At 41.5% G+C, this 12,753-nt stretch overlaps 1 protein-coding gene across 6 annotated transcripts in view; it reads left to right on the forward strand.

Moving 5' to 3' along the window:
* FMNL2 (formin like 2) overlaps window positions 1-12,753 on the forward strand; it is a 254,551-nt gene that overhangs the window by 144,105 nt on the left and 97,693 nt on the right. For all 6 annotated transcript variants that reach the window (XM_074967354.1, XM_074967349.1, XM_074967351.1 and 3 more), the window contains exon 3: window positions 12,039-12,119. In XM_074967354.1, coding sequence (XP_074823455.1) covers window positions 12,039-12,119 — 81 coding nt within the window. The remainder of the gene's footprint in view (window positions 1-12,038; window positions 12,120-12,753) is intronic.

The raw sequence follows: 12,753 nt of genomic DNA on the forward strand, positions 1-12,753 counted from the left end.
TTATTGGACTTGCATACAGATAGCATATTTCTAAGTTGTAGCCTGCGGTACAATTAGAGGAGTGCGGTTGAATTAGAGGAGTGTGGTTTAGTAACCTGGGCACAAAAGCAAGAGTCAGAAGCTCCTGAGTTCTAATCCTGGCAGTGACTAATTGTGTGGCCTTGGGAAAGTCACTTAACCTTTCAGTTTCTCCATCTGTAAAATGGGAATAATAGTCCTGAGGGGAGGCTGAGGTTGAATGAATAAATAAATAAATAGCTGGCTGCACATTGCTTTGAAGATGTAACGCTAAGAATTGAAGATGATGAAGTTGGCAAACTGCCCAAAAGCTAGCAGGTTGTTATTCAATTATATGTGGCTGCCTCTCCTGGATCCTTTAAATGAACAATGCTTCTTATTCATATGAAATTTGAAAGGTCTCTTTGAAGTGAAATGGGAGTGGTAAGTAAGGAACTAAACCAAATATGATAAAGTGCTGTTGTGCACAAAAATATTATTTCACGGATTGAAAATAACACTGGTTTGGCTTCTAGAACTTGCTGTATTCAATTTTGGATCAGTTCTGTTACACTGTAGTCAGAATGGTTAGCTGTGTGTTATGTACCACTGTCCAGAAAGCAGGTAATTCCCAGATTTTCAATAATGTAAAACATTCATTTGCAGATCAAATGAGAGGCAAAATATCAATTCATAAAATCCTGTTGTTCTGATTAGCGTCTTGCCTTTTTCCTCTCACTTGAATTCTGGCATAATTTTAGTGGCTGCTTTCCTTTTATAAATGCGAGAGGTACAAGCCAAAGCTTTATGCATTTTGAATGCATCTCGGATAGCAAATATTATAAAGCATTAGTCTCTGACTATATCAATTTGTGACATGGCTTCTAATATAAAACAGTTGAATCAGGGGAAAAGCAAGGTGAAAGTCATAGCCAGGATGGTGTGATTTTAAAGTCTGACCCCTTGTGACCTTCTAGGGCTGGAAGCACTTTGATGGACTAGTAAAAATGTCTTCAGGGTTAGTAAACATTTCAAACCACTGATCATTGATTAGAAAGAAACATGTTTGATGCCTGCTGTTACTAATAATGACTTACTTCGTGTCTTTCAACTCAAAGAATTCCGTTGTGCTTTGCACAATAAGGAGCTGTTTTAAAAAAAAATTCATTGCTGTTTTAAAGACGATTATGTCAGTGAATAATTATTGATAGACTTTGAGAAAACAAATAGACAAAAGATCAGCATCGGAAACGATAATAAATTTGCTAATTGAAGTCCTCTAAGTGTCTTGGTTTAGTCTCAGAAGACTAAAAATATTAAAATTGGCAGCTAGGAAAAGCTTGTATTAACATATAATGCCTGATTATTAAATAAGTGCAAGGCAGCCAAAGAATAAAAGCTCTGCTCTTGAGAATTAAACTAAACATATCCAAGCTATATCTCCATGAAGAACTCCCAAGAAGAGAGGGAATAAACTGTTCAAACTAATGTGGAAAAAAGCCTTGTGGTGGTATTATTCTGACCCTTTTCAAGATTCAAACTGTTCATTTTCAAGAAGAATTGAATTGGATACACTCTAATTTGTACTGATTGTCCTTATGACTTGTAAATTACCTGCCTTATTTGTAAAACTGGCCTCCAATTTTGTGCCTGCTATTTTGCTCCTTCAGTTGTAGTTGCAAATGGTGACATTTGGTTATCTAGCTATCTGATGGTACATTGTTAACATTTTTCCCTGTAATTAATTGTAGATAGAAACGTAGGCACAACATTGGAGGCCAGTTTTAAAACTCAGTCTCTACAGTATCTCTAGATTTATAGCTGACCACTACTTCACCTGTCACTTGAAAAGTGGCAACTGTACAGCAGTGCACAATGGGACAGATTCTTATTTATATTAAGGCTCCTTTACATTGCTCTGGTAAGGGAAGGGCTTTAGCATGAGTTGATATGGGTGTACATTACTTTTAAATTTTTAATGACTTTTACTCTCACTTTAAGTCCCTATTGTCAGAGTGACATAAAAGGGGCCTAGTGTAAATGTGATCCAACCCAGTAACACTCTGTAAAGAGCACACAAAAAATAATGATACAGTGAATATATCCCAAATATTAGTTAACATCTTGCTATTCAAAGTAGTTTATTTTATATATTTATTTTATTTTTTATTTTATAAAAATGTGCCCTTCATAACATCTTAGGACACAATGTGTTCCTACATCCATGAGGGTTTCCTCTAGTTCAGCTATATCTGTGTGATCTCTGTTTCTTTACAGTCAGTTGCTGGGGGTATGTGTTCTGCTTGGTTCATAGCTTTATAGATGACTTCCATTAACACTAGAGGAGGCTGCATGACTAAGCCTCCTGCACATCATGTGGAAACATACCCTTAACTCCCTGCATCTGTCTACTTCAGTGCTTTTCACAACATTCTGGTAGCAGCTCCAATTAGCAGCAATTTAACTACGATTAAGCAATTTCCTAGGTAATTGTATACACACAGAGACAGACAATTCTAAGGAAGAGAAGGTTTTTAGAAACACTGAAGTTTCAAATACTTAATTTCATGACACTCTACTGGCCAGTTTCAGAGCTAGTGTAAGCAGGTGCAACTCCATTGAAGTCAGTGGAACTGTACCTCCTTATACCAGCTCTGAATTAAACCCTTTGTCTTGGTATGTCTTTGTTCTTTAATTAAGAGAGTATGGTCAAGGGTCAGAAGCTACAAATATGCCTTCTTTCCCATCACCCAAAACACATTTACTTTCCAAATATCCTGCTGATGTGGAAGAGACTCTCAGCCACTGAACTCGACCCAAATCAGAGCAAATAGGTGATGAAGTCAGAATGCTCTGGGTTTTCTGTGCTAACACTGTAGGCTTGCTTGTGACCGAGCACCTAGATATGGAATGTGCAGCTTGTGTTAGTTTACAGGGAGGTGGGGATAAGGAAGTGCACACTCACACCTGTTCCACCTGCAAGCCTTCATTGTCCATACAGAAAACAAATTCAAGGTACGGCCTATTTAGGTCACCTGACCTGACAGCTGTGTTTGTTAAAACCATTGCTGCCCTTGATTTGGAAGCTGAGAAGGACTTTGGGTATGGCTACACTTGCAGATGTAGAGTGCTTTGAGTTAAACCAGCCTTCGTAGAGCACAGTAGGGAAAGCGCTGCAATCTGTCCACACTGACAGCTTCAAGTGTACTGGCGTGGCCACATTTGCGGCACTTGCAGCGGCATTGGGAGCCGTGCATTATGGGCAGCTATCCCAGCATGAAGTTGACTGTAATGTGCTTTTCAAATGGGGTGAGGTGGGGTGGAGTGTGACAGGGAGTGTGTTGTGTGTATGTGGGGGGAGAGAGAGTGGGTTTTGGGGGGGTTGAGAGCATGTCAGCCTGCTGTCTTGTAAGTTCAGACAGCAGCAGACCTCCCCCTCCTCCCCGCCTCTCTCTCTCAGACACAGCATTCCACAGTAACGGCTCACTTTGTCTCGGAGCTGGCTATGAGAAACGGAGCTTTTGAAGGGCATATCTGCATTCCTCAGTGAGTTCAAAACAATGAGAAGAGTGGCCGCTTGACTTAAGGGGATTATGGGACCTTTCTGGAGGCTGATCAGGGTGCAGTAATGCAACACCTTGTTCACACTGACACCCTGGCGTTTCAGCCACTACGCAACAAGCATTAATCTTCTCGCCGAGGTGGAGTACCAGCAGTGCTGTAGCCATGGAGTCAGAGTGCTCTACGTGCCTTGCCAGTGTGGACGGGGAGTGAGCTAGGGCGCCCGGGGCTGCTTTATTGTACTGTAACTCGCAAGTGTAGCCAAGCCCTTTGTTATGAAGGAAACATGCCTTCCATTGCACCTTTCAGTACCATCCTGTTGCATTAGCTTTAGAATGGGCAGTCCCATTCAGACAAAACAGGAATGCCCCCAAAATTCAGCCCCAAACTTCAGATCCCTTCCATTGAGTCCTAACTCCCTGTCTACTCTGCATTTTCATCCTGATCTAGTCCCTGATTCCTCTCCTATCACTAACTTGCAGTTAAAAACATTTTAAGGCATTTTCATTTTTGTGCCCCAGAGTGCACTGTATACCTACAGCCTTTGAAATTTCCTGCTGCCAGTGGGTTTTTAGAAGCAGTGTTCAGCACACTCTGCCCTCAGGAAGCTAGCAGCAAGGTGACTGGGGCCAAGCACAGAGACCCAAGACCTGCTAGGTTCTCATCTATAAAGGTGATCGGGAGGAAGCAATAGCAGTGAAAATGATGCAAGTGACAGGGCTGGAACAGAAGCAGGTGTTTGTGGGCCAAGGTTTGGGTAATAGAATTGGGAATAAGGTCAGAAGCAGGAGGATCACATGGACGCAGTGAGAAGGAGAGATGAGTTACATGTGTTCAGAGGGTTAAATAGACAAACCTAGCTTTGGATACTAACGCAAACCAGTGCTCTAAGGTATCTGAGATTTATCCATCACTATGTATTGTAACATCTTGTCTGTGTAAGGGAGTCAAAACACAAATGGCATGAAAATATACAGGGGCTTGAATAATTGTAAATTACTGCCAATTAACCCAATGGATATATAAAATTAAGAGAGTGTCTTTATCATTTGACAAGAATACTTTGATTATGTAATGAAAAGGTTGTCCTGCACCTTGTGCTGACATTTACAACAGTGCAAAGTGAATCCAAAGTGCATGTAGCATGCTTCCAAGTCAGACTAGTACGTGCTTTGCACCTACTTTGCATTGGTGTAAATGCCCTACATGAGGTGCAGGGCATTGGTGAATCAGGCCTGTTACATGGGCGATTTTGATGAGAATCATTCTGTAAAAGAAGGAGTAGCCTGTACAGAATGAGTTTGGTGGATTTAGTTCAGGTCCCAGAGGATAACTGACCACATTACAATATTTATCAGCTAAAACTGTCTCTAATTTTGCCTCCTCTCAGCGCAGAGGACCTAAGAGCCCACCACTTCTCCTTGACGCCAGCAAATATTATGGGTGCTCAACAGCTTCCTGGAGCACTCCCCGCTTTGCAAGATCAGGCTCTCACTGACCTGGAAGACCAAATTACTTTCAGAGATGGCCCCTCCAGTGAGTGCTGGAGGTTTACATGGGGAAGCTTGCATTGAACGGTTGCACAGGCCAGGAAGCTTGTGCTGCCTGTGCTTTTTGTCGGTAAATAGGGGATGTCAATCTGCAGGGTTCTCAGTCAGCCCTTACATCAGCACTAAACTTGCACAAAAATATTTAAAAGATTAAAAACATTGCAAAAGAAGGAAGAAGTATTGCATTTGGAAGGAATTTCAGCCAGAGGTTGGTGGAGCAAAGGGTAGGATTTTAAGACCATTCCTACTTATTGTGATGATGATTAATTATATTTTTGCAGCAGGCAGCAAGATAATAACTGCAGTGACTTTCAGTGTATATGACAGTGCCTTCTGAATACTGAGCAGGAATCTACCACTCATTATGAAACAACGTACAGATCATGTAGTCAGGATTTCATCTTGACCTAATAAATGGGGGTTTCACATTTCAGTTACAGAAGTTATTATGTGAGCTCTCTCTCAAACTAAGGGAAAGAAGTTTAAAATTCCTCCAAGATTCAAGTATCAGAATGTTCAATACTGCTCTTAACAGGTCTGAATACAGCATATTCCCCACGGAAGAATGTAAATTTCCCAGCAGTTTTATAGAATAGATGTCTGTCTGAATATGGAACAGGCATAACAAACAATATTTTTGTTATATCAGTGTGTAATTAGATATTGCATGTCATGGATTCTGGCTGCCAGATTTATGATTCATCCGGTGGTTCCCTACAAGATTAACCAAATTATCCTATGTGTTGGGAAAATGCTGTAGAGCTTTGCATTCCCCTCCCATTGCAGCTTTTCCATCGGAAATACTGTATATCTCACACTGAGATGAGAATTTTTCACCATTAGACTATATTAGCATGTCAGTGAAGTGGGGAAATACTTAGGCAAAATCAGATCAATCAAAATTAGTCAAAGGCACAGACATGGAATTTACTAATTGAATTCTAGCTTATCTGTTCAGATGGAAGTGACAGAGAAGGAGAAAGACCTGGGTGCATTGGTCGATCACAGGATGACTGTGAGCTGCCAATGTGATGTGGCTGTGAAAAAGGCTAATGTAATCCTAGGATGCATCAGGTGAGGGATTTCCAGTAGAGACAGGGGAGTGCTAGTGCCATTATAAAAGACAATGGTAAGACCTCATCTGAAATACTGTGTGCAATTCTGGTCTCCCATGTTTAAGAAAGATGAATTCAGACTGGAACAGGTGCCGAGAAGGGCAACTAGGATGATCAGAGAAATGGAGAACTTCCTTGACAAGAAGAGACTTAAGTAGCTTGGCTTGCTTAGTCTAACAAAACAAAGGCTGAGGGGAGATATAGTTGCTCTCTCTGTAAATACATCAGCGGGACAAGCACTAGGAAGGGAGAGGAGCTATTTAAGTTAAGGGGTAGTGTTGATACAAGAACGAATGAATATAAACTGTCCATTAACAAGTTTAGGTCTGAAATTAGATGGAGGTTTTTAACCATCAGGCTTGGTCTACACGGGGGCGGAGTTTGACCTAAGATACGCAACTTCAGCTGCAAGAATAGCGTAGCTGAAGTCGACGTATCTTAGGTCGACTTACCTCACGTCCTCACGGCGCAGGGTCGACTGCCGCCACTCCCCCATTGACTCCACTTCTGCCTCTCGCCATGGTGGAATACAGGAGTCGACAGCAGAGCGATCGGGGATCGATTTATCGCGTCTACACTAGACGCGATAAATCGATCCCCGATAGATCGATCACTACCTGCTGATCCGGCGGGTAGTGTAGACGGACCCTTAGAGGAGTGAAGTTCTGGAATAGCCTTCCAAGGGAAGTAGTGGGGACAAAAAACCTAATTGGTTTTGAGACTGAACTTGATAAAATTACAGAGGGGATGATATGATGAGGTTGCGTACAATGGCATATGGCCCATCTGCGACTGCTATTAGTAGATATCTCCAGTGGCTGGAGATGAATCACTAGATGGAAAGGGCTCTGAGTTGCTACTACAGACAATTCTTTTCCAGGTGTCTGCCTGGTGGGTCTCACCAGCATGCTAACACGGTCTAACTGACTTGGAGCTGGGAAAGAATTTTCCCCCAGGTCAGATTGGCAGAGTCCCTGGGGGTTTTTTGCCTTTCTCTGCAGTGTGAGGCATGGATTGCTTGCTGGTTTGAACTGGAGTAAATGATAGAATCTCTGAAACTTGAAGTCTTTAAATAAAAATATAAGGACTTCAGTAACTCAGAGGTTATGGGCCTATTACAGGAGTGGGTGGGTGAGGTTCTGTGGCCAGTGTGAAGGGAAGTCAGAATAGGTGATCGTGATGGTCCCTTCTAACCTTAAAGTCTATGAGAAATAATAATAATAATAAATAATCATACTGGAATCAAATGAAAATTGTTATTTTCTTTCAAATTCCTCCATGCCTGTCTTGTCTCTCTCAGCTCCTTCTGCTCACTTAATACTGGCCTCCTTTCTGCTCCTTCGCACAATCTTTCCCCGTGGGTACAAGAGCCTTCCCTTCTGCAGCTTCTCCTGCTCTGAGCAGCCTTCTTGTATCGTTGCCTTATCAAGCCAGCTAGACAACCCTAGGCCTTCTTTGTGTGCCAGAGCACAAGGATCAAAGAATTTGACAGCCCCTTGCACAGGTGCCCACTAAGGAGAGCCCTGGTTCCTCCTTGTGTACCATACAGGGGAAGTCACTGTCCAGCCCATAACCTATAAAACAGTAAAAACCCACTAGACTAAATGCAGTTATAACCCAAAACTATCCTTGAAAATGAGGACAGAGGCTTAGGACCAGATTGTTTCAATGTACTGGCCTGGGGAACTTTTGGGAGAAGAGACAGTCTGTACGGAAGAGATGAACTGTAGTTTAACTGAAGCAAAAGCAAGTTTCTAGCTCAGATATTAAAATATTTTAAGGAATATCCTTCCTTTGGAGGAAGTATTTAAACAAAGAGCTGGGAGAAAGCTGACAGGTGATAAGGAGCCCTCAAGTTGGACAGCCATCTGCTGGGAATGTTTGCCATACATAGGTATTACTCTGTATTAGAGCTGAACTGGAGGATGGATAGGTTGAGATCACAGAAGTAAATTCCGTACAAGTGAAAGGGTGTTAGATTAAGAAGTTAAATAAATGAAAACAGGCATATGGCCCAACTATAATAAAAGTTTATAAGCCAACATGAGAACCTCCAAAACATTAGTTGGTGACCTAGAGGGAAACATTCTACATACTAGGAATAGAGGAATGACATAATAGACATTTCTGAAGCATGGTGGAATGATAAATCAATACTGTGATACCTGGCTATAGTATCTATACAGTAAAGATAGATTAAAATATGCACTACACTTAATAGATTCTGCAGAATCTAACAGAAAAAAAACCCGATCTGTGTGGGAAAGCCCATATAGTAAATTTATACTGATACAAAACCCAGTGCATAAAAACGAAACTATAAAGCAGTATTTGACCACTAGCTTCCAGAGCAGGAAAACAATAATGTTGAGGAAGATCAAAGAGGCAATTAAGTCTAATAAACCAGTGATAATGAGTGACTTCATCTACCCACAAACAAAATGGTCAGTGTCACAGTGGGACAAGGTTCGGATTGCTTCTTGGACCACTCTTTCTAGATCACACATGAATAGAGGCTATTTTCATCTTAGTCATGTGTAATACACAGGAGTTGATTCAAGAAAAGATTATAATTCAGCCTTTAAGTAATAGGGGTTTGGCTCTAATTCAGTTCAATATCTTCAGGAGAGACTTTCTTTCAGACCTCTGGCTAAATTCTCTGCTGACATAACCCCATTGAGGTCAATGGAATTGAAATTAATGGAGTTACACCAGCAGAGAATTAGGCCAGGCCTAGTGCCAGTATAGTAATGTTGGGTAGGTGTGTGATTTTGTTCATGACATTTCTATACCAACAAAAGCTCTTTGTAGATGCAATTATACTAGCATAAAAGTCCTTTGCCATATAGCCCATTGTACTCAGAAAACTGGCAAACGCTATACCAGCAAAAACACTTTTTGCTACTATTGCAGCTACACTAATAGGTTTGATAGCAATAGGTACATAGGCAAACCTTTTCTAGTGTAGACTAGGTTTTGAGCTCCTACTCTTTTTGAGTAATAAAGATGAGGACTGTCTGCGATTGAGATGTTAAAAGAGAAAGTGCTGATGAGACCTGATATATTAAAGAGCAACAAGTTACTAGGAGTGAGTGGTATGTACTCAAAACTTCTGCAGGAGCTTAAGAATGAAGTGGCTTACAACTTCTGCTAACAAAAATATGTACTCTTTCATTAGAATCAGCTGCAGAGGACAGGAAGGGAACAAATGTTCACTACAGGATTTTTTATACCTTCCTTTTTGCACCTAGCATTTGGACCTGGCTAGCCAGAGACATACAACTGGACTAGAAGGACCACTGGTCTGATCCACTGTTGGAGTTCCCCTGTTGTGCCTCCCTCTTGCACAAGTGCTCTAGCCTGGAAGGGCTCAAAGAACCATCTTTGGGTACATCTGCATGGGGATGAAAGTCCTGTGGTACGTCCGTGGCTGGTCTGGGTTAGCTTACTCAGACTCGCAGGACTTAGGCTACGCAGCTAAAAATTGCTATGCAGACACTGGGGTTTGGGCTGGAGCCTGAATTCTGGGACCCTCCATCATTGCAGGTCCCAGAGCTTGGGCTTCTGCCTAAGCCTTGAATGTCTATACTACAGTTAAACTAGGGTGACCAGATGTCCCGATTTTATAGGGACAGTCCCGATATTTGGGTCTTTTTCTTATATAGGCGCCTATTACCCCCCACCCCATCCCGATTTTTCACACTTGCTATCTGGTCACCCTAAGTTAAACAGCTCCTTAGCCCGAAACCCATGAGCCCAAGTCAGCTGGCATAGGCTAGCTGTGGGTTTTTAATTGCAGTGTAGACATACCCTTTGTAGCCCCTGATGAGAGGCCCGGTGCTGTTGCAATTCCTGGTTAAGACACTGCTCCCTGCTAGAACACCCTGGGGCACAAGTCACTCTGGCTCACGAGTTACCTAGATGCAGAGGAAAGCCTGGGTCCTCTTACACACTGTAGGGCACATTTAACCAGATGGCTACCCTCCCAAGAGATGATTCAGGGAGCATGCTCCACCTGCACTTCAGTGAACAACTGGAAGGCATTGTGCCTTCCTGAGCCATAAAATATTCTGTAGCATCCCTCTCTGTGGTCCTGTGCTGGGAGGTTCAATCAGGCCCTTAATGAGAGTTTAAATAATTGTAATGGGAGAAATGGAATTTTCAATAGAGAGTCATATCTATTGACTCTCCATCTCTTAGTCCTGGTGGGACAGCAGCTGAGTCAGGTGTTAGAGAGGGCATGTAATTATTGCATAGCTGATCCTGGCCCTGCGCAGTTCTTTCAGCACTTAGGTGGGCTTTAGCTACCAAACCTATGACAGCTGTAATCCTAGCTGATCTTTTAAGTGGAATAATATCAATATAGAATAGAAATTCACGGAGCTGACCTGATAATGGGGATGGAAATGTTCTACCTATGTAAAAGCCTAGATAATCTTCTAGGAATTGATATCAAGAGGACAGGCACGTGGATTGGAGTATAGACCAGAAGGGAATAAATAGAAATGGAAAGTCTGATGTGATTGTTTATCATTGTTTTAAGGAAAACAACAGAGCTTTCAACTCTCTTCAAGCAGAATTCTCCTCAGTTATCAATATATTCAACATTCAAACAATGTTGGCAGGTAGTGGTAGAAAAAGTCAGTTCCTGTGTGTGGTAAACATATTAGTGTGCAGGATTTGTGTTGACATAGAAAGTAGCATGTGGACATTGTGGATTTAACGCATATTGATGTAGGATAAACAAACACTTCAATGTTATGTGTAAGCGTGTGTGAGTTAAATATATACTGGAAAAGCTGATTTCTCAAGGAGAATAAGAGCGTTGTCATCCTAAGGAATTAAAGTAAAATTTCTCATGGGCGCAGATAGAAAGGTTCTTCCAAATGTCCAAGACAGTGCAGAAAATGGAAGAGAGGTCCAGGGTAGGGGTAGGGAAAGTGTAAGAAGTATAAAAAATCCCATGTAGCAGAGCTGACCAGTGCTGTACCCTGGTAGCTCTTTGATTTGTGCTTGTCACCCTTACATGTACTTTACAGTTAGTGTAAACACCAATGATCCTGTGCAAGGATGCCAGCATCAGACTGAAAGTATGTGAGTAGTGAGTATTCAGAATACTCTTGGCTGTATATAATGAGGGCTGTTAACTCCAGCTGGACATCACCTCAAAAGCCTTTTTAAAAGGAGTCAATATTAGAAAGGCAAATGCTATCTCTAATTTTTTTTCAGGCTACTCGCCATTTCAGTCTCTTCCCCCTTTAGTTTTGTAATGATATATACCCTATGATAGGAGAATGTTTGCCTATGAGTGGTATTTTGTATGTTATAAGTTTCAGTCAGTTTAGGACGTCTGAACAGATTGTGATATGAGAAATGTCACTGTTACAGTTAGCGCTCCCCCCCTTTTGATAGGCCTTGTGTAAACACACACAAAGACGTGATCCCTGCCCAGAAGAGCTTGCAAACTAATTTATAATTTTGAAAAATCACCCATAAAGTTAAGAACCCCCATTTCCCGTTTCTTGAAATATGAATAACTGTAAAAATGTGGGTTCTTCCATAAAGGAAACCATCTTGGCCTATCCATTATGTTTTTAATGTTATTCCAAATTGTAAAATGTGTGCCAGCCTTTGTGGTGACATCTTTTAAACAAACCTATACAACCATCTCTCTTATATTTAATTCTTCCAGAGCTTTCAGACAACTGGGGTTTATCTTACAGTTTCAGATATATGCAGCTGAAATTTATAATATATAGTTAGAATATACAGTGAGTCACTGCTTGAATGTCTGATGATTATGTGCTCTCTGCAGGAAAGATTTCAAGTGAAGAATCCTCCACATACATATATCCAGAAATTAAAGGGCTATCTCGATCCAGCAGTAACCAGGAAGGTAAGAAGTATTCTGTGTCCTTTAGTATGCTCTCACTTCCGCACTAATAGGCAGAATCATCTTTGATTTGGAGTTCCTCCCTGTGTGTGAAAGGCCCTGTAAAAATCTTGAAGTCCATGTCTCTACTACAGCGGCAGAGCTATGCCATTGCAGCTGTGCCGCTGTAGTGCAGACGCTTCCTACATCGATGGAAGGGTTTTTTTCCATTGATGTAGGTAATCCACCTCACTAAGAGGTGGTAGTTAGGTTGACAGAAAAATTGACCTAGCTGTGTCTACAGTGTGGGTTAGGTCGACCTAACTTTGTTGCAAAGGGCATGATATTTTTCATGGCCCTGAGTGAAGTAGCTATGTCGGCTTAAGGTTTAGGTGTAGACCAAGCTTACAAAAGTCTCCCAGATTCCAGTCCTAACAAAACAGATGGAATCAAAGAGAAATTGTTAGAGCATTGCTGTTTTCACAGTTCAGTAGGCAAAGAGCTAAATAGATGTTACAAATAAAAGAAACATCTGGCATAAGGAAAGATGGATTTAATGGCTTGTGTTCTCAGTGCAGTTCCTAGTAGCTGTTCGTCCTCATAACAAAAACTACCACCTTTGGCACTAGTTAACCCTTTCTTGGCAATCTCATCAAAG

Source organism: Natator depressus, chromosome 11 (assembly GCF_965152275.1).
Source record: "Natator depressus isolate rNatDep1 chromosome 11, rNatDep2.hap1, whole genome shotgun sequence".
Classification (NCBI taxonomy): domain Eukaryota; kingdom Metazoa; phylum Chordata; order Testudines; family Cheloniidae; genus Natator; species Natator depressus.